This window comes from Phasianus colchicus, chromosome 5 (genome assembly GCF_987193195.1).
Source record: "Phasianus colchicus chromosome 5, bPhaCol1.hap1.1, whole genome shotgun sequence".
Taxonomy (NCBI): Eukaryota; Metazoa; Chordata; class Aves; order Galliformes; family Phasianidae; genus Phasianus; species Phasianus colchicus.
The window spans coordinates 46,180,835-46,202,138 of NC_143440.1; the positions used below are offsets into that span (position 1 = coordinate 46,180,835).

At 40.7% G+C, this 21,304-nt stretch overlaps 1 protein-coding gene across 3 annotated transcripts in view; it reads right to left on the reverse strand.

Moving 5' to 3' along the window:
* The window catches only part of ITPK1 (inositol-tetrakisphosphate 1-kinase), a 132,133-nt gene that overhangs the window by 54,044 nt on the left and 56,785 nt on the right, over positions 1-21,304 (reverse strand). For all 3 annotated transcript variants that reach the window (XM_090141528.1, XM_031593067.2, XM_090141529.1), the window contains 2 exons: positions 12,404-12,529; positions 4,938-5,055 (listed from right to left, as the gene is read on the reverse strand). In XM_090141528.1, coding sequence (XP_089997654.1) covers positions 4,938-5,055; positions 12,404-12,529 — 244 coding nt within the window. The remainder of the gene's footprint in view (positions 1-4,937; positions 5,056-12,403; positions 12,530-21,304) is intronic.

Consider the following 21,304-nt stretch of genomic DNA (forward strand, 5'->3'; position numbering starts at 1 on the left):
ATTTGCATGTGCTCTTGGGAGAAAATCAACGTGGAAGATTTTTGCTTCCTGAACTGACATGGTTATTGCAGTAGCAACATCAGCCCTCAACTCAGAGGCTTTAGTGATGTTTCCACAAAAACAAACAAGTCTCAGGTGGATGATTTAGCATCTTTAAATTAAAAACAGATATTTCCTTTCAATTTACTATGAGCTTCAAATATAGAGGAAAGCTCCTGAAGTTGATCTAAGTGAATATTCTACTCCCTCCTGTCCGACCAAAATTGCTAACTAAAGTAGGCCACAGACCACAGTGACCAGAGATTCCAAAGGTGAACACATAGAACTATGTACATAAAGCTATTTTCAGGCACTTTAACTGGGTGGCCTAATTTTGAGAAGTTCTGAGTATGCACCACTCCAGAAGTATTCATTCCCCATGACTTCCAAAACGGAAAGTCAGACTACTTGCTTTGCTGCTGACCTACAAGAACCCAGTTTTCCACTCACCAACAGAACTATGATTTTGGATAACACACAACACATGTTGCTTGGCATCAGAGACTAAGTATGAAAGAGTCATACGCATGCATATTTGGAAAAGAGATTTCTGCCTGGAAAAATGTGGCAGTGGCAGGGAAAAGACAGGCAGATATGGTCAGGAGAAGAAGATGCACAAGGGTCCCCAGATCATGCCAGCAGAAAACCTGGAGTCCCAGACTATGCTTTATCCATTACATCATGCTGAGCCACTCTGCTAGGCCCAGAAGACATGCAGTTCAAGTAGTATTTCTAAAACAGAGAGATAGAATTTAACCAAAAACAAACAAACAAACAAACAAAAAAACACAAAAAAACAACTCTGGGGACAGAAAATGGTGCAGAGTTCTGTTCCAAAGTTTTGTGACAAATAGGAATGACATACACAGAAACAGCACCTCCTGTAACAGCAAACAATCAAACAAATGATTTCAAATACACACTGATGAAAATATCACATCTAAATGGTTTTATATTTTTTTCTGCCCTTAAGGCATACTTATTCTATTTCAAAAAATGAGAGAGAAATTCAGGAATCACAACTGGGTTCATACATGAACTCTCTTAGAATCATAAAAAAAAAACAAACAAACAACAACAGGTAGAAATGTTTACAGAAATGAACTCCACAGTCCACAATATCTGAAGGTCCAACAGAAGAAACTGTACAGGTGACATAAAAGGAAGCTGAGTTTTATATAACTTGACAGAATACCTAATGTGTAGCACACTGGTCAGAGTTTTGATCTTAATTCCTTTTGTTTATATTATTATGTGTAATATGTATCAGGAACATTAAAAGCTTTTCATCTTCAGAATAAAAAGGCTTCATTGCCAAGCCAACTCACAGTGATTATCTGCTATCACCTTAAGCATAATTTAAACAGTCAGATCTTGAACTCTGAGGCTGTAAGATCACAGCTTTTCAATACAGCATCAGAGAATCTAGTTATGTTTCATGAGGCAGAAGCTTCAGAAAGGCTGACCCAGCTCCCACCACACGCTACCCTGCAAAAGTGAAATTTCTGTTAAATAATGTCCCTAATCTTTCACCAAACATTACAGAATCTGTTCTAGAACACTTTGATATCAGAAGTCATTCTTCACAGATAAGTAAACAAAGCAATGTAACTGCCAAGAGATCTCAACTGCCATACCAAAAAAGTCTTTTCAGTGATTTATTTCAAGATAGACCTGCCAGCTATGTAGGACACGATTAGAGAACGCAAACTTTTTTCAGAAGACTTAGAAGAGAAGGTTTCAGAATGACTCTCTCTGACCCTGCACTCAAAATAAGAGAGAACAGGAAAAAAAGAGGAAGCCTCAGCCCTGATCAGGCTACTTCTTCCAAAAAAGAAACCAGTAAAACTAATGCCAAAATAGCTGTCCATAAATTTATGTATATTTTTAGAAGAGTGCTCCATTTCCTTCCAAAGGAGATACTACTATCTGAACTGAAAAAAAACGGGATTTCTGCAAGTCACTTTACCCCCTGTTAGCTGCACGCTAGCATGCTTGGTTCAATGTAATCCTGGAGTAGGTTGCCCAGAAAGGTCACATATCCTCCGTCTGTGCAGACACACAGCATTCAGATAGACATGGTTCTGAGGAACCTGAGGATCCTGCTCTTAGCAGGGGGATGGATTAGGTGATTTTCAGGGGTGCTTCCAACCTTCATGTCTCTGTGAACCTCAGATTCCTGAGTCCTGAGTGGTCACAGTGTCAGCCCATGATCTAGAAGTTCAGGTTTAACTCTATGCTTCACACCAAACTGCATGACTAACTCTTGCCTACTTACTTGTAGTTCTCCTCCAACTCTATCCCCTTACTAGCTGCTACAGGCTGCAACAGCAGAGACAACGTATGTGCCACAAAATGCCTGTTCCAACCTGTTCTCATGAGGCTGGATCAAAATGCTTTTCAATCACATGGTTGGCTTCATAAAGAGCATCCTGCAGGACTTTCAGAAAGCTTAACAATGTCCAGGTGCCAGTTTTAGGCACTTCATAGAGCGATTCCTTTTATCATGCCATATGGAGAATTAACTGTTAAAAGGCATTAACCTGGATACCTGAATGGTAATTACCTATGCAATCAAGCTGTTCATCTAACACCAGGTCCTACTGCTGCAGAACGTGGCCACCTCAGCAACATACGACATCTGTGAAGATGCAGGCAAGTGACCAGAATGTGTGTTCATCCTCCCTTTTAACTGGTGCAAACCTCTGATTATACTTGATTATATTCTTTCCAACAAGCTTGAAATGCAAACGGAAGATCATAAATAAGGAGTATACTTTGTTTGCAGTTCCTCTGAAACATAAATCAAAGGCAAAGGTCACCTGAGTCCAAAACTGCCCTCTGAATAGTTTTCCAAAGCAGAGCATTTCTCCACACACAAATACTGAACCATTCCAAGCGTATGGCATTCCTCTGGAAGAGAGAATCCCTGGCACTGAGCTTAACCCACCACATTCAATCTGTATCCCATGATAAAATGGGCTCTTCAGTTACAGCTAAATTCTAGGATATTATTCTTGGTAGTGACTTCCTTTCTAAATTCCAGAACAAAAAAGATGTGACTTTAAAGACCTTATGCTATTTACAGATGTATTACTTCTTGTTTGAGGTTTCTAAGTGCTCACTGCCTTGGGATATTCCGTGACAGCTGCAGAGCAGAAAACACAGTTTAGCAGGTGAAAATTAGGAAGGGAAAAAACCCACCACACTTGTCTAGAGGGATGCAGCTATTTTGATCTTCTCTACTGCAAATGATTACATGTGGGAATACAGAAGCTGGTCTGCTGAGGTCAGAACAAGAAGTCACCAGTTATTCAGCTCTCTTGAGATTTTCCCTGCTAAATACAAAGGTGGTTCAAGGTCTCTGCCATAATACTTCTGATGATGAGAAAGAAATAAGCTGAGCTATATCTGGGAGATCTGGGGGCATAGCTCACCTAACACTAGAATAGTCTGTGAAAACAGGTGAAGTTTTTTCCTGTCTCATTCCTAAATTTTATTAACAGCTTCACTTGGAAGCTATCAGTTTTAACAGAATAAAAATAGACTTTTTCCTTTTTCTTCCTTAGTAGTTTTCCCTCTCTCTCTTTTTTTTTTTCCTTTCTCAATTTCACCAGTGGAGGCTGAAATGTGTGCAATTCGAATTCCTTCCAAAAAACTGGATGCTCTCCTGAGCAAGATATTACCGTAGAGAAAATAAGGACAATAATATCAATAACAATTTAAGGAAAAAACAAATAAACAAACAAACAAAAAAACGCTGAATCTCTCTACTGCTAGAAAAAAATACAAAAAACCAACCCCATATTCAGAGCACAGATTTCCCTCAGTAACTCTTTCCCATTCACATGCAGCAATAATCACTTTAAAACAAAATCCTTTTAAACTAATTGAACATCTTCTTGTAAAGCACATGGGAGACTGGCGCTATTAGTCTTCATTTTACATATTTGAGAGGCTCCTAACTGATGGGGCCAGGCAGGTCAGATGCAAACAGTAGGTCAGTAAAACCCCAAATTATGAAAATGCAAATTGATGAGTTTCCTTTGAGTCCATGAAATAGTAATAACACAATCATAAGAAAATTGCAATAATGCCACATTAGAGCATAGTTCAAAAATGCAATTTCCCTGAAATGTTGTCATCTAATCCAAGGGAACGGTTACTTTTAGAGCTTCTCTAAAACTGAACAGAAAAGGCAAGAAGTCAAGAAAATGGCAGTAAAAGTAGAAAGGGAATGAAAGACTAACTTGACCTAACAGTTAACACAGTAAGATACTAGAATTATTCAAGTTTAAGAAGCATGACTTCCAAATATAGGAATTCAATCCAATTAAGTCCAATTAAAGGCAACAATGTATGTCAGGTAGCAAGCCAACACCAGTAGGGCATTCATGCTTCCTCCTAGCAATTAACTTGTGTGACAGGCTTCCAGCATTTCTCATGCATCTTAGCTCTATTAACAATTTAATTTTCTTCAGTTCTTGCAAAAATTTTTTTTCTTCTTCCATAGATCTTAAAATTCCAGCCTCAGGATTCTTATGACAGGTTGCGAAGTTTGTAGAAACATCTCAATTTACCAGCATGCTCGGAAAGAAAATGTTTTCCTGAAGATTTCTGTGAGCACTGTAGTAAATATGTTCCCCATTAAACCCATATCACATTTTTACCCAGACGCAAACCTCCTTTGCCTGCCTTGAAAGAGAAGAGCATGGTGGGTCCAGAGTGCAATCCCATGTCACCACAATCCTTCAGTGTTTGTGCTCCCATGGAGAGAGAGAATTAGAGGGGCCCAAAGCCTCTGCTGGAAACCTCACAGCTAACCTCCAGAAGCTAGCTGCTTCCTTCTCTACAAATCACAATAAAAAGCCTTCTGGGGCAGCAAGTGACTGGCTTACCTTGCATGTATGCCTCTATTTGTCGAATGAGCTCATAAGACTTGGATCGGTCCAGAAGTGTACGAATAGCTGGAAGAGGGTCCAGGATAATGGTTTCTGGATGAGCATCAATATACTCCTGCAAAACAAATATGAAGAAAAAAAAAAAAGCATTAGGTTGGCTGAAGAGTATGGAAAATAGTGAGATGGGAAAGAGAACACAGTTATAAACCTCAGTCAACATCCAACCTTTTTTTTTTTTTTTTTTTTGGCAATGCAGGATGTGACGAGACAGACTTGATGCTGACATCTGAAACAAAAACAAATGTGACAGCTAACTGCTTCAGGATGGCACAGTCCTCCTGTGGACTCACCATCAGCAATGAAACCTGTGCTGCTACAACCCCATCAGCTCAGAAATGAGCCAGTGGCAAAGTGCCACAGCAACAGCTGTGAGCAGGGCAGAGAAAAGCAATTAGAAGAAGAAAGATGACACACTGCTATCTTGGGGTCAATCCTACACTGAATTACTACACACAAACATCAAAACTACCTGAGCCGAGCTAAGCTCAGAACTACATCTGAGTTCCTTAATGCTGCTATTAAAACCACCCTTTAGCTGTTCTGAATGTTAAGGGCTGGTTTATAAGGGCTGGAATTAAAGTAGATGGTAAACAAGAATACGTCTTACATCATCCAAACTAGGACAAACACCTCCAAAGCTAGCATCTGTCTATCTTTAACCCAAGTTCCAAAAGCCATTTTACATTTCCATTCATTCATTTCAATTTGTTCATGTAAGCACATGGTAACTACTCCTGCAAGTACCACACTTCCATGAACATCCTGCAGTGTTTCTCATGGTGTATCAGTTCCTCCTTTGGCAATGTGGCAACAGCCCCCCCAGCCTGACCACACTGGTTCCATGTTGAGCTCAAGCTCCACATATGTCCATTTAGGCCCACTGTGTATGCACTGATTGCTCACCTCACACATACATTCCTCCTCCCTTTAGTCTCCATCTCCTTCACTGCTCTACAAGGAAAAAAATATTTTTCCCCTCTCTCTCCATTCCTTGTGCAGCTTCCAAATCCTCCTGATGCTCTCTTGCTGTTAATGAATATCCTCACTGTTCTGCACTCAGGTATACTCCACACTAGTTTGGCTCAAATTAGCCAGTGTACTTCCAGAAGGAACTCTGTTTTTTAATGCTTTCTGTAAGGAACTCCAAGGAACTTCATTTATAAGGATAACAGCTCTAAATCACATTAGAAGATGATCCAAGAACTAAGTTTGACACAGCATAATGAAGTTGAACAGGAAAGAAGGTCTGATCCTGAGGCAATTCTACACCAGGCAATGCTTCAATAGCAGTAAGCATCTCAGCTGACTTTCTAGTGACTTACTGCTCATCTCGCTGACTTAATGAGGCTCCAAGAGTTCTGCAAGGCAAACAGAAAATAACCACCCAGAAGCCATTTAGAGCCTGGGGGACTTAGTAGTGTAAGAAAAAAACCTCTTCAAACACACACAGGAGACTGAATACAACCTTCTCTTACTGGGGAAAAAGGAAGAAAAAAGAATGAGCTGTTACAAATATGAACTTGAAAATGGAACAGCTGCAGGAGAATTACTGAATCCAAAAGACAGCTTTCAGGAGAGCACAACCTGTCAAACTTCACCATTCAGTTCTTCTCTGGTCATCCGAACAAAACAATTCCATGCCTTCCTTTGTTGGATTTACCAAAGACTGGTATTCAACTTCAGATTCCAACAACCCAGACAACAATCTGCCAGATATTTAGACTTTCCAGCAGTGTTTTGAAAAGGCTCTGTCCCTGGGCTGCAGTTCAGCTTGACCCAGACAATGTTTATGTTTTCCTCTTTCTAATCTTTGATACAATAAATGCAAACAAGAAAAAGACAGGACTTTTAGCAGATCTTCCTTTGTTTTTATTCCAGGCTTGGTATTCAGTAATGCTCTGTACCAGCCCTGCTGCTCGCAGAAGACCAGCAATGAAACTTGAAATCAAAGGGAGACAGTATTTCATGTTCCCTATTAAATACCTCTGGATATAGCCCATAAGTTTTTTTAAAAAGCCATTCTTAAGAAGCATATATACAAATGAGAATAGAATTGATTGCCATTTTACCCAAAGAGGTAACTTTTTTTTTTATTTTTAATATTTTAACAGAAAGTTGATACAGTATCTACTGTAAATATTAGGTCATTAGATGATAAGAAATACTCACTGACTCATTGACTTGACTTCATTACTAAGTAATAAAACTTCAATAACCCTTTGTTTAACCTTAAACAAAAAGTGCATATAAAAATGTCAGCAAATGAAACAGTGATAGTGTTTGGATTTGTGTTTTCCTGTGTATAGAAACACGGAGATAACTGCTTTTAACAACAAATGGGTGTTTTCCAAGGGGAAAACATGTAGAGGCAGAAACAAAATTTATCTAATGACCTTGAATCAGATTTAGACATAAAATATAAAAGACCTTTCTGTTGTCTTGGGCTCTGTGCATGGACACCAAAAGGAAAGCTACAGGCAAGGTGGAGCTTCAGCAAATACCGATCCCAAAATTGATTGTCTCTTAAAACCTATGAGATCCCTGCAGTGATTGGAAAGGATACTGGTGGCAGACACTTTATCTGTTCCTCTTCTATTTGTGCTACAACTGGAAGCAAATTTCTAAGCTCTCAGCCTCCCTGGTTTTCTGTCGAGAACTCCCCACAGCTTTATCTTGCAAATACCTATCATCAGGAAGCTCTCCCACTCCAGTTGGCTCTGAGATGAGAGATTTTTAATTAATTTTGCCTGATTATAAGGCTCTTCCAACACCACAGTAGGAGAGAGTTACTTTTCAAATGGGAAAAACACAGGCACTGGCCTGTGAATTCAAATGCAAATAGACTAGTTCAGCTATGTGTCTTATCCTGTCCAACCAGTAAGAAAAAAATGACTAAGCTCTGAATGTTTCCTTAGATTTTTCACTTGTCCTTTTCAGCAGAACACATGAAAAGAAATTTGAAATTTGTATTTTCAGAGTATAAAGTTGGTAACTGGGAACAGAATGAGCTAGTATAATAAAAAAGAAAAAAAAAAAACCACAAAAACCCACAGCATCATCTCCTCATCTCCATGAGTATGTACCCAAATCACCTTTTTGAAAGTGAGAAATCTGACGAAAGCAATCAGTGCAGTGTGAACAAAGCCTAACTTCTCACCTTCCAAAATATTTCCCTTATTTCCCTTCATCCCAGTTCCAAGCCCCTCTAACAGCAGAGCTTTCCTAGACAGCTTCAGAGTAGGAGAGCCAGAAGTAGGAAATATGTGTGGTGGTGGGGAGGATGAAGAGCAGAATAAAGAACATTTTCAATTTCCATCAACCTGACAGCACAGGCCTAGGAATAAAACTATTTGTAATATCTTTTCAAGAATGCTGATGCAAAGAGAAACTGTTCAAAAAAGCTCTGAAACACAAATAAACAGTCCTATCAATTTTCCATCACTTAAGGCTATCAATTTGAATGGAACAGACAGAAGGAGCTGCTATGAATAAAGCTACACAAGCCCCTGTATAGCTATGACAGGCAGCTGTTCAGAGAGTATTTTGCTAAAATCAGAGCTTAACAAACTTTCCTAGTCGGCAGTGGCTTATGCCAGCCAAAACATATTTGACTTTCAAAGCCATAAACTTTATCTGAGGGGCAGGAACTGAGTAGCTTGCTTCTTTTTCTTACCAGAATGACAGGAACCAGAAAAACAGCAAGTGAAAGGGTATCTTGGGTACCCTTCACACCTGACTTCTTTCCCATGTTCCTCTGGTCAAGAAGGAAATGCCATGGACTTTAGTGTTTTGTGTGGTGTTTTGTGATTTTTTTTTCCTTTTTTTTTTTTTTTTCCATTATATGACAACTAAATTATACTCAATCAGCTCAGCCCAGTGCTGCTGCAGGTAGGAAAGGAGACTCCACATTCTCTAATGTGAAGGCTGAAGTATCTTGCAAAGCAAATGGAAAAATTTCTATTTGTCCTTCACACAAATCACTAGGTGCTGCACATGGTCTTCATTTTGGCTTTGGAGAAGATCACTAAGCAGCTGCCAATGCTCTCTGGAGGAACTGTAGTCCAGACCACATCCAAATAGCACAAAGACTTCAGAAGGCTCGGTCCAAAAGGTCTTCTCCAGTTAAAAGATCAGCATGCACCTCCTCCTCACCATTCTGAGAGTCTGCTGTAACAGTAATTTTTTATGATGCAATTGAGAACACTCATTAAACTGCAAGACAAACTGGCATGCAAAGAGGCTTCACAGACTGCTAGTGCTCGGCACCAGACTACAAGTGTTTGTCACAGCCTGCAGAGAACAGGCACACAGACCCAGCTCCCTCCTAAGCTTTTGCAGAAGAGATGGTCCAGGCTTCTACAATATAGCTCTGAATTAAGTTTTTCTTCCAAAGGTCAGAAATGCAGCCTGGCAGACTGTCCCTCCTCCTGTGATCAAGGAGCCCTTGCTTTTTGCTGCCTGAAAGACTGCTCCATGGAGCCACCAATAAGCCAAGTGCCAGGTTTTATCTTGATGTTAAATTTATGTTCAGTAGCAGAATAATTAGCATATTGAAGTTTGGATTGTTTAGTCAGATCAAGTTCAGCAATAAGGAAACACTATTTGCACTATCAGCTCCTTATTAATCTCAGAAAGGAGTTAATAACATTTCCTTTAATTTATGACTTGGTGGTGCAAATGGGATGATCTAGATCACACAACGAAACTGTGGACTGAACATACACCCCAGAATTCCTTTCTAAATTCTCTAGGCATTACATAACACTTCTCTGCAGGAAGACGGCATCCTCAAAAAATAAATATGTTAGATAACTGTTTACTGAACAACCAAGGACTAACAGAGACAGAAGAAAGAACATCAAGTTCTGCTCTAACATTCTTGGCTTTTTTATTATTGTCATTTGTGGTTAAATTTAATATTGCTAACTATGAAGCCCTTGAAGGCCAGCTGCATATAAGCAGTTTATAAGAACAATGCTTCTAATAAAGTTTCTTACTGCAGACCTGCAGCAGCCGTTCCAGAGCATGCTTGGCCAAAACTTGCCACTGCAAGCACAGCAATGCTAAATTGGAATTAGGCTAAGTGTCCAAAAGAGACTAATATCATCACCAGTGACATGAAATGAAGATGAAAGTTCAGAGCAATCCTCAGTGCATGAACACAATTCACCTGTAGAGGAGACTGGAATGAGACAAAGTTCTTTATCCACAGGGTGCTTTTCACCCAAATTTATTTCCTTATGCAGTTCAACTGTTAGCTGAACAAGTTAGCTGAACAACTGCGTCAACCCATTACATCAGGAGACAGTGAACTATTTCTTCAGTATGTGACATACCCAGATCTTATCCTTGCTTCCATCTGTCTGCACCACTTGCACTTAGGAAAAAAATATAGAAAGTATGTATTACTGGGGAAAGAGATTTTCCAGTGATACAGCTGCTTGCTGATGAATAGATCTGCAGACACCTTGAGGTTGTTCATACAACCCAGGTATGCATGCAATAAATTTACTTTCTACAACACTTGACAGAGAATCCAAATTTCCAGTATTATCAGAATAAAAAATGTTCAACTTCCCATTAGCCCACTGCTAATTATCTTCATAGGCCTGCAGCACTATTTTTGCCTGAATACTGATATTTAATTAAATATTAATTAAAATTACAATGTTCTTTGTAGGAAATATACTTCAGTTTATGAACAGAGGTTGGTAAGCTGAGGCACAGAAAGGCACTTTAGGATGTAAGGGTGGAGAGAACTAAGTTTCTGACTTGCAGTTGTAGTTTTGTTTTAGTATTTCTGCAAGGGAATGTTTGCTGTTGTTAGGCCATTGCATCTTTTTTCAGGTGATATTATTCATTTGCGAGTGCTATCAAAAAGATATAAAAAATAAGCCTCTGAACCAAAGAATAAACATAAATGTATAGCACTTATCTCTCACCAATCTCAGAATCTATCCCACAGCCTCATTAGATAAAAAACACATTTTCACTGCGATTTTTTAACTTAAGTAGGTTTAAAAACAAAGCTTCAATGCTTAACCTATACAAAAATAATGGATTAATAAGTACTACCAAAGATACATAGAATAACATCAAGGTACACTGTGATTACTTTAAGAAATTTATCAGGACAAGGCATTCAGCTTTAGCGGGTCATTTTAGCTCTAATAGCATTCCACTCATGCAGCAGCTGCCACACCAAGAAGAGCCCATTAAGTTCTCAGCCAAAGCCAAGGCTCTTGTTGTGAAGTGCTCTGCCCCATTTCATACTGAACTTCACATTGATGCTTAAGTGCAGCTTTAGGAAAATATGTTCTCCATACTTTGTAGTGCTTCTTAAAGACCCCAGTTAGATATTTGAAAAAGTAACAGCTTACGATCTTCAGTAATTAAATACATTAAATTCACTAGCTGGAATTCTTATAAAAATATTCAATATCCACTGATGAGTTCTTGCTCATAATAAAAGAAACATGTTTCAGATACTAATTGTATTGCTACGGTCTGTTCTCTAATGCTTGCATGAATTCCCTATCAATGTGTTCTGCAGGGGACAAAGGAGGTAGCACAGCATTACACAGAGATGAGCTCACTGAGCCCTGCTCAAACTGAGACCTTCAGAAATGCAACCAACAAAGTAAGGATCAGGAATCAGGAATCTCAGGAGTTTTACATAGCTGTGAGCAACTCAACACGAGTCTTTTTCCCTCTTTGGGCATTATTTTTTCCCAACTGTTCTTCCACCTAACATAAGCATATTTCATAAATTTCAGAAAATATCTTACTCAACTTCTCTGTGAAAAAGAAAAGAACATGCCTTTGATCAAAACTATCCATCAGAAACATCACCCTTTAAAACAATAAATGCATTATCATTCATACTACGATAGGAATTTGGGAAAACAGTTGTCTGTACCATTGTGCCCTGCATATTTCTGACTTAACAATGTTAACTCGAGAGGAAAAAAAAAAGCAAATCAGGATGCTATCAGAGGATGAAAATACCTATACTAGCCTTGATGTTACAGAATTTAGCATTCCAGTAAGTGGGAAGAATGGACAGGATTGGGTCAAATTATTTTAGTAGCTTCTGTCATAGAGAAACAGAGATATAAAGGACTCTGGAAGCACCTGTTCTTCATTGACTACACTTGAAATGTTCTTGAATGTTCTTGAAATGACATTCAAACATTTGGTGGGAAATGAGTTGTTACTAAACAATGTAACTACAGGTGAAAGTTCATTTTAGACTGACAAAATGATGTTTTCTGGACTCGGGCTGGGCAGCAGTGTGCCAGAGATCTCTTTTCACCAAACATCATCAACTGCATAGAGAACAAATTGAATTTGCTGCACCACGATCATTCTCTTGCTTGAAACGCTACTGAAGAACCACATACCTGGAACCTCTGTACCAACTCCAGTGACTGGCTGTCATTCTGGTCTGCTTCGAGGATGACATCTGTCAGTTTATGTATGATCACATCCAAAGGGCCCTGGTCCTCAATGGGTTTGGTGAGGTCAAGCTGAAAAAAAAAAAAAAGAGAAAACTTATCAATATATGGAGGGTGTGAGGCTCACTGCCCAAGGTGCTGCCATCACACTGGGCACTTGCTTTACACACTGCCTTTATTTTGACATGTTATCCAAATCCCTGACAACTGATATTCCATCGGATTCCAGGAAACTTTACTTAGATATTTATTTCTCAGCAGTGTACACCTAATTCCATGGAAAGGCACTGAAATTGCTGCCAAGCACACTTCCTCCAAAGGTCTTCCTGTGCTTCTTCTCCTCCTTGAGACAGTATTTCCTTCTTTGCTCTCCTCCCTGTATATATATATAGATATATAGATATATATGCAATGCAAAAAGATTGAGCCAACAAAAATTATCACCACTAATAAAAAGAACACCTCTCATGCCCTCTGCGCCTGCACAGAACAGCACCTAGGATGGTCCCACAGGTAACACAAGAGCAAGTGATTCAGGATCTCTGCAAATTCCTCTGCTGCAGTGAGAGCTCCTCAAGTGGGAGGAGTGCTGCTCCCTGAGCACAGCCTATGCCATTCAACAGGATGCTGGGTAGGGGAACACACACTGAGGATGGGGTCAGCAGAAACTCAGCTCCAGTGTAGCTGACACAACATTAGAGGCAATGTGTCACAGGGCTGGGTCCCCAGTACCGAGACAGGGTTTGGGGAGCACTGAGCTTGATCTTCATTGTCCCATTGCCTTTGTCTTATACAGTTGGACTTTGTCTTATACAGTTTCCCATCCCATGATTTAAGGAAGGTAACAATGAGACAGGATGAAAAGACCTCGAGCACCAGTAAAATTAAAGCAATAGAAACTTTGTAGCCTTTTAATAATATGTCAGTTGCTAATCTGACTGATCCCCATAGTTGAACTGGTTTTCTTCTATAGGCACTCTGACCTGGGCTAGGCTTGAGCAAAATAAATGGAGTCAAACTGAGACACAACGACTATTCTTCCCAACAGAGCCCATCTCTGCTTGCATTTTACAATCTACTACTGCTGCCAGCTATACACTGAGGCTCTTGTAATATCTCTGAAATACTTGTGTAGATCCCAATGCAACTAGAAAATAAGGCACATCTTTGGAGGACAGCAACAGACACCTCTTGCATGCAAGCAGCAGTGGCTCCCTGTATGCAAAGATGACGTATAAGCAAGGACAAACAGAGCCAATGGGGCTGCTCAATGGGTCATGAGCTGCAGGTGAGCAGCCTGCAAGAAGGTGGCTGTGCAGAACCTGTATTTCAATTCCTCCGAGCATTGCAGCAAGAAGACTGAATGCAGACATAAGCATCTGCAGAATCAAGACAAAATGAAGCGCAATGCAGCTTAGTTGAGGATGGGGAAGGAGAGGATCTGTTGCAAAAAAGTTCCAGAAAATTAGTTAATAGCTTTAAAAGAAATGTCAGATGACCCAACTACTTTTCCTGAGCTTTTTTCATCTGCCTATCTGGAAGGAAACAGTAAAACAAGGGATCCATTTAACTGGGTCAGAAGGTTCCCAGTTGCCAAGATTTAAAAAAAAAAAAAAAAAAAAAAAAGTGAATTAATCCATTTTCAGGACTTGCACTTTCAAAAACAGTGAGAAGCAAGTAAGTATTGGAATTTGGTTACCCTACATGTTCTTATGGCAGTTGCAGCTACAATCTGCAGAGAAATGTTAAAAACCAAGCAAACAGTCCTTCCTTTCAGCCTTGACCCAGGAATAGAAGCAGCCTTCAAGGCACACGCAGGCATTTTCAGCACAGTGCTTCCCAGAAACGTAAGACATCTGGGCAAGATAACTTCCTTGCTAGAACTGTGTCAGCTAAAATCAACGGGCACATTATTCTGAGCAGGTAAACAAAACACACCTATCAAGATCTGCACAGGCAAACCAGAAAGTGTTAAAAAGTGCCCTGTAACAGCGCTCTGCCTCCAGCTTTGTGAATAAAACCATCCAGGAATGGCAGCACACTTGAGCAGCTGCTCTTGGGCTGTTCAATGAATGCTTAAGTGGCTCAGCAGGGCAGCAGGTACATTTCAGCCACACAAACCTTCAAAATTTGATCCAGCGTTTTGTGGATTGAGGATCAAACTGTTCACAAGAACAAGTTCGCTGTGTTCTGGGCCGCGCTGTGGAAAGCAAATATTTCTGAGCCGCGCAGAATTTGGAAGTGTTCCACCTTCCTTTTATATACCAAGGAAAAAGAAGTTAAAGAAAAAAGGAAAAAAACCCACAAAAAAACAACCTTGGAAGGGGAAAAAAAAAGAGAGGCCTTTTCAAGTGGAATATCGGACCCAACCACAAGTCAGTGAAAGTACAGTGCAAAATTTCTGCTGGCCCTCTGCTGAGACAAACACTGATTCATTGTTCGTCATCAGCTGGAATTTGAGCCCTCCTACTTCCCCTCTCTTTCAGCATCTCTCTCTCCAAACATCTTTGCATTTAACAAGATTACCCAAAGGTTTGTTTTCGAACAGAAGTAACACCATAGCAACAGAAGTGAGAGCAAAGATTTATCAGCACCAGTTTGAAAAAATAGAAACAAAAACTATGGCCATGGTGCTCTTTCTTCTGCAAAGTACACTACAGCCTGTATTGCCTACTCTGCTTTTTCAAAAACAGAATTAGGAAGAAACTTAAGATGAGTATTGGTTTCATGCCATTGTTACTTACCACCAAAACCCAGCAGGTATCAGGCGAATGACATGGAAGGCAGTATCAAAGCTAAAAGTTATATCTGGAAAATTGCAGATACAATACCAGATCTTACAAATCCATATAGGGAAGAAAGCAATCACTAGATAAATGTCCTCATCATCAGTCTGCTCACCTTCCAACAGAAAGGCTGGCTGGGAGTTAACAAGCACTCTGTGCTACAGAAACTTCATTGCTCCCCTCTGTTGTCTCCCCAGAGCATCCACCAACAAGCAAGTTATGCACACAAGTTCCTTCTCTTCCCACTCCAAGCACACAGCCAACACATTTTCCCAAATCATTACACAGTAAGGGGGGAAAAAAAAAAAAGTTTATTTCCATTAAGCACAGTTTGTTTAAAGCTTTGGGGTTGTTTTTCTCCAGAGCACTGGCAGGCCACCTATACTATGGGGATAGGATGGACACCTAACAGCGTGCCACTGCTCTCCAGTGGTCCTAACTGCAGTCCAGCACACATGCACTTCTAGAAGCAGAGTTTAAATACAAAACTAGGCCCGAGTGAAAAAAAGCAGGCTGCATTCACTCACTGTCAAACAAACAAACTGCAAACATCGGATTTAAAAACAAAACACAAAAGCCAAACATTTATCTAAATGATTAAAAATAAGCAAGTATTTTTTATTTGACTCAGAGTTTCCAGTTCATGCTACAGTCAACTGTATTGCAGAATCTGGCTCACAGAATAACTTTTTTAAAGCTCTTTTGCAGAAATAATTTTTGCATTATCATTCGCATGAAATGAAGTCTTAATACCATCCTGGTCTCCAAACTGAAAACAAAATCTGTCCCCTGCTGCATCCCTGAGGAATTTACAATACATTTCTAGACTTCCACTTATCTTCATTTTTTCTCTTATTGGATTTCTATTAAAAAATAAAATTTCTTCTTTAGGCATTGTGTTCCCAGATTCCACACAGCTAACAAACTGCACTCACCAAAATGCTGCACTAAGTTATGGCTTTGGTTTGGTTTTTATTTGATCTCCTGCTTAGAAAAGCTATGTGTATTCCTCTGCAGCAGCCTGTTTTGTTGCAGGGGGGAAAAAAGATTTCACGGAAATTTCACCTGAAGGAGGTAAATGAAGATAAGGAGAAATCACCAGAGACAACAGGTTTGTTTCGAGCCTTCTCAATAGGCAGACAGAAGACCAAATCATCAGATATTATTCCAAGTACAAGAAAGTTTAATGCAACAAAAGGGAAAAGTTCATGGAATTTTCTCTTCCTTCTCACAGAAATCCATCAGTGCTATGCAAGACATTTTCAGAAATCAGTCCAAAAGTCTCTGTGTGGTTATCTAACCATTTCCTGGCACTGAATTCTGCTGTGAACCAGACATACAGCACCTGACTTGACCTCTCTGCTCCCTGACTCCTGAGGCTGTAGACGGAGTTTTCTATACCATCTTCTGTTGCCTGCTATTCAAATATTGAGTTAAGGTTGCACTGATCCCAAAACATGTGGAATTTATTTCAAACTTAATTTACCTTCTTAAACTCTACCAAATGTACACCTTCAGGCTAGTAATCACCTTCTTCTGCTGAGGCAAATTTCTACCCTATGTACTATCATAAGTTGTATCAAAACACCTGTAAAACAAAGCCTTTGAGATTCCCCCATTCTTTCCTTTTCCTGCACACCAGTGCTGCACAAGTCAGGCTGAAAAACAGTCATGAGCTCCGGGTTGGAAAGCCAAGTCTTCAGGAAGTTGAAAACTGACAGCTGATCTATCAGTATGCTATTCTCTCCTCCAAAAGCTCAGAGATAAAAGCCTCTAAAAATATCCTAAGAATTTTGGAGAGAAAAGGGAGGAAACAAAAATCAGTCAAGTTCACCGGTTTTCCTTGTAAGAAGTAAAAGCAACAAAAATACACAGGATAGTCTAATTACAGGAGGTAAAGTGCTCTACCATTTGCAAGGTGCTGGGATAGAAATCAGGGAAATGGCTGTGCATTTCTAACCACACACGAGATGTGGACACAGCCTGGGGCAGGAACCCAGACCCAGCTGGAGGCCTGCTGTCTGCTCACACACACAGGCAGCTCAGTCTGGTTGTGCAGGAGCTGCCCCAGCCTGGCCCTCTGCCATGCTGGCACTCTCACAGGCTCTGTGGCCAGGCAGGGACATGGGACTCCAGACCAAAGCCCACGGAAGGTGACAAGGCACATACATCATGAGGAAAGACACTGCATTATCTGGAAGATGAAGAGCAGGTATTGCCACCGATATACAGGCTTTCTGCACCTCCTCAAATATTTACATATTAAAACTAAATAAATATTAAAACTTTTAAATATTTAAGAGTTCCTCCTCCTCTATCTGGCCAAACAAGGAAATGACCTCTGCTGTTTCTGCACAGCGCTTACTGCTGCATCTGGGGCCAGAGAACAGTGAGCACAAATCTGTAAGGCCAGCTCTGGTCCATCGCATAGGGCAAGCACAATTCCAGCAATCAAACGCTGCAGAGAGCAAGCCAAAAGCTTTCTAGCAGGATCTATTTTCTCTGACCCTCACCATCCTTCTCCAGTGCTACGAACCTGAGCACCGTGCTGCAGTAGCAATCTTGACAGGAAATGCTGCAGTGAGGAGACTTCCCCAGCTCTTCTACTACCTCTCACTCTGACAGCATAGCAGCAACAACAGCAGCTGCCACGGCAGAGAGGAACTTTCCTAAGCAGGAAGGAAACTTAGCTTGAAAATACCACACATTTTTGCTACTCTTCTCAGAACCAAGGAAGCTTAAGACCTACTGCAGAGCTTACCATTCTGCCACTGCAGAATGTTAACTCTGCAGGCTGTCTGCTGCTACTCTGCCCAGCTTGGTTCTAAGAGTACCCCAAAAGGAAAGGGCAGCAGCCCCCACACTGAGACATGCTGTTCACAGCCCCAGCTGCCAACTCCATCCCAAGAAGCAGGATGCACCTGAAGGTGAGGAGCAGCACAGAGTAAGCGATGAACCCTACTGGATTCCCATTTTCTCAGATACTGAAATGCTAACACCAGAGGAGTAGGTTCCAGGTTTAACAGATGGTTTCTCTGCATTTTCTGTCACTGATGCCAGAGCTGGTTTCTTTGCATTCTGTTTGGCACAAGCTGCCAGAGAGTAGGTGCAGCAGCTCTGCATGTTTCCAGGAGACAGACACAGCTGCTGCCCTGGAGACAGGTATGGCCTCGGAGAAGTCTGAGAAAAGAGAAGCTGCACTCAAGATAATGAGAGAAATCTCAGAGATATTTTTAATTATTATTATTTTATACTGCAAGTACTAATATACTTGGACATCATTTACGGATGAGTTTTCTAACTACTACGTAAAATCAACAGTACTCACATACCAAAGGCCAACCTGGCTGGGACCCTGGGTAGCCTGGCCTAACACAAGATGTCCCTGTTAAGGTCCCTTTCAACCCAAGCCATCCTATGATTCTGTGATTCAAGGCAGTCACTCAGCTCACCAGGATAACAGCATCTCCTCGCTGCAGCCTCCTTGGCATCCTTCCCACACGGATAAGCAGCCAGCAAGCCCAGGCTGTGCAATACAAGTGACAAAGTCATGGCTCCTCCTCTGTCTGCAGAACACTGGGAAAAGTGACTCCTTTCTCCCTCCTCAATGCTCTGATCCCGCTCTATGAACCTCAGCTGAGCACTACTTTCCTATCAGCACCAATGTTTGTCCCTATTAGCGCCAATGTTCATCCCTTCACCATCTAACAGAAGAAATAGCATGCCTGGTCTATGGATAAAGCTCTTCACAGTGCAAATCTGCTTTCCAGAAAAGTGTATTTCTTTTCTATTTCGTTTTTAACTATGTATTTAACTTTGTAACTATATTGTTTTTGACTTGGAGCCTTGCAAAGAAAAAAATATCAAGAAAGGAAAATAAACTGTGGCTTGGCTTATCTCCTCCTTTTAGGTACAGTATTTTGGCACTTGCAAAAGTTCTTTCCAGAATGTGCAAAGATACAGAAACAGCTATTTCTGAGCATGATACTACACTGCAAGCTCACGTCCCATTAGAGTAGAACTACAGTAAGTGGACTTTAGCCAGCAAATGGTTAAGCAGCTCAGCCCTGTCCATGGATGGTCTGAAAGGCAACCGTTGATTTTCAGCACTGCAGGAAGAATAATCAATGTTACTCAAATCCAAAATAAGCCTCTTGCCAAGGGTTTCTTCTGAGGTCATAAATACCCCTGTGGATTAAGAAGGGCAGCAGAACAAATCCAGAGATTAGCAGAGGAGAAAAGTTGAACAGAAAATGTGTGACACAGGGGGATTAGTGCTCCAAAGAAGAAAAGTAAGTTATAGAAAAACAAGATCCTGAGTAGAATTCACAGTAGGCGTAACCCGCTGCTAAGACTGCTTTGCTTTATTTTCTGTACCTGTCAAAAAAATGTTGTTCACATAGAGCTGATTAAAGACTCTATAGGTGATCCCAATGGAAGAAGAAGGTATGGGAAAATTAGAGTGATTCAGAAAACGTCTAGTTTCCTTCCTAAGCTTTCTGAACTGGCAAATGAGATCCAGAAAGACAGAAAGACTTCACAAGGAAAGTTTTTAATGTTTCCTTCGGTGAACTGGGTCAGTTCCAGTCCCATTACTGAGCTGACAGCTCTATTAATCAATCACGTGGGAGAGCAGGCACTGCAGAAGGAATGGAAGGGAAATGCCATCCTCAGTGAATGCCCAAGTTAAACCAGAACACAGAAATACTGCAGCCCTGCAGGCAGCACAGCCTGAATAAGCAAGGGGAGGGCTGTGGGGGCAGCTCTCTGAGGCTTTTGATGCTTAATTATAGCACTGGATAAACATTCAAAACATCAAGATTGGACATCACTGCAAATATATATATATATTTTTGTAACTACTGGATACAGACAAAGTTAAAATGAAGGAAAAGTGTACTTCTGAATGTTTCTCTTGGACCCGTGTAAACAAGCACTGCATAACTTCCCTCCTTTTGGCAGTGAGATTAGTAAGTAGAAAAGGTGATCTGCACAGAAACATACACCAGGAAGCACGGCTACCATCCTTTATCCTTAGGGCGGAGGAAACCCAGGTCTGGACTCACACCACACAGCTCAGGCTCAGCTTCAGGACAATTCCTCACCTGTCCTCATCAACCAGCACTGACAGAAGGTGCTCCTGAGTGCAGGGCTGCATCTCTGGGAGATCACCGATGTCTGCTGTGATCCTCCTCTAAAGCTCCCTGCTGGTGAGCACGAGGCACATTCAGGCCTCTGCCAGCCTCTTCTGTGAATAATCAGCACAAGAGTATCTGTCTTTCTGGGAGCATTTCCCACATTAAAAAGGCTCTGGATGATGCAGAGTTGAAGGTGAATGCACCCAGCGCACATTTAATCCAGCCTGCTCATCATTTTGCTGAATTTAAGTGGTCTTTGTTGTGCTTATAGAATTTAACTACATGTGGCGAGAGCAGTAACTGGCAGGGTAGAAAGTTCTCACACTTGTTATTTGCCCCCTGCCCAAGGTAATTAGAATCTGTTCTGCAAAAAAATGAAACAAAATTGAAACACATCACTCTCAGCGTGCTCCTTCATCCAAACACATTCTGAAACATTGCTCATGACTTCTATGTGCCTAGTAAATGTTCACACAACAGCACAAAATAGAAATGGAGGAAGTACTCTGAAATACAACAGGGATAAAAAACAGAGAGCATCTTTAAGAGAGCATCTAAAGGGAAAATAAAAGTAGGTAATGCTAGGTTTAAATAAGGAGAAGCCATGCTCAGGCTGATCTATGTCATATACCCAAGCTGCAGGAACAGAAACCAGAAGAAAGACTGGAAGAGACTGCAATATTCCCATCCATCCTGTTCTAGAGAGTACTACTTATGGGAGAATGAAGTTGCCTTTCAATTGCAAAACATTACTCCATCTTGAAACCATGGCTCCCAGTGAGACAAAATGATGGAACTATTCCTTCTAATGATGAATTTAATTTGAAATGAACATTTCATTTTGAAATGAACATAATCATATGTTCACAAAGGTTAAGTAGCCCCAGATTTTTCAAACTGGGGAAGATGACCGTGGCTGGAGA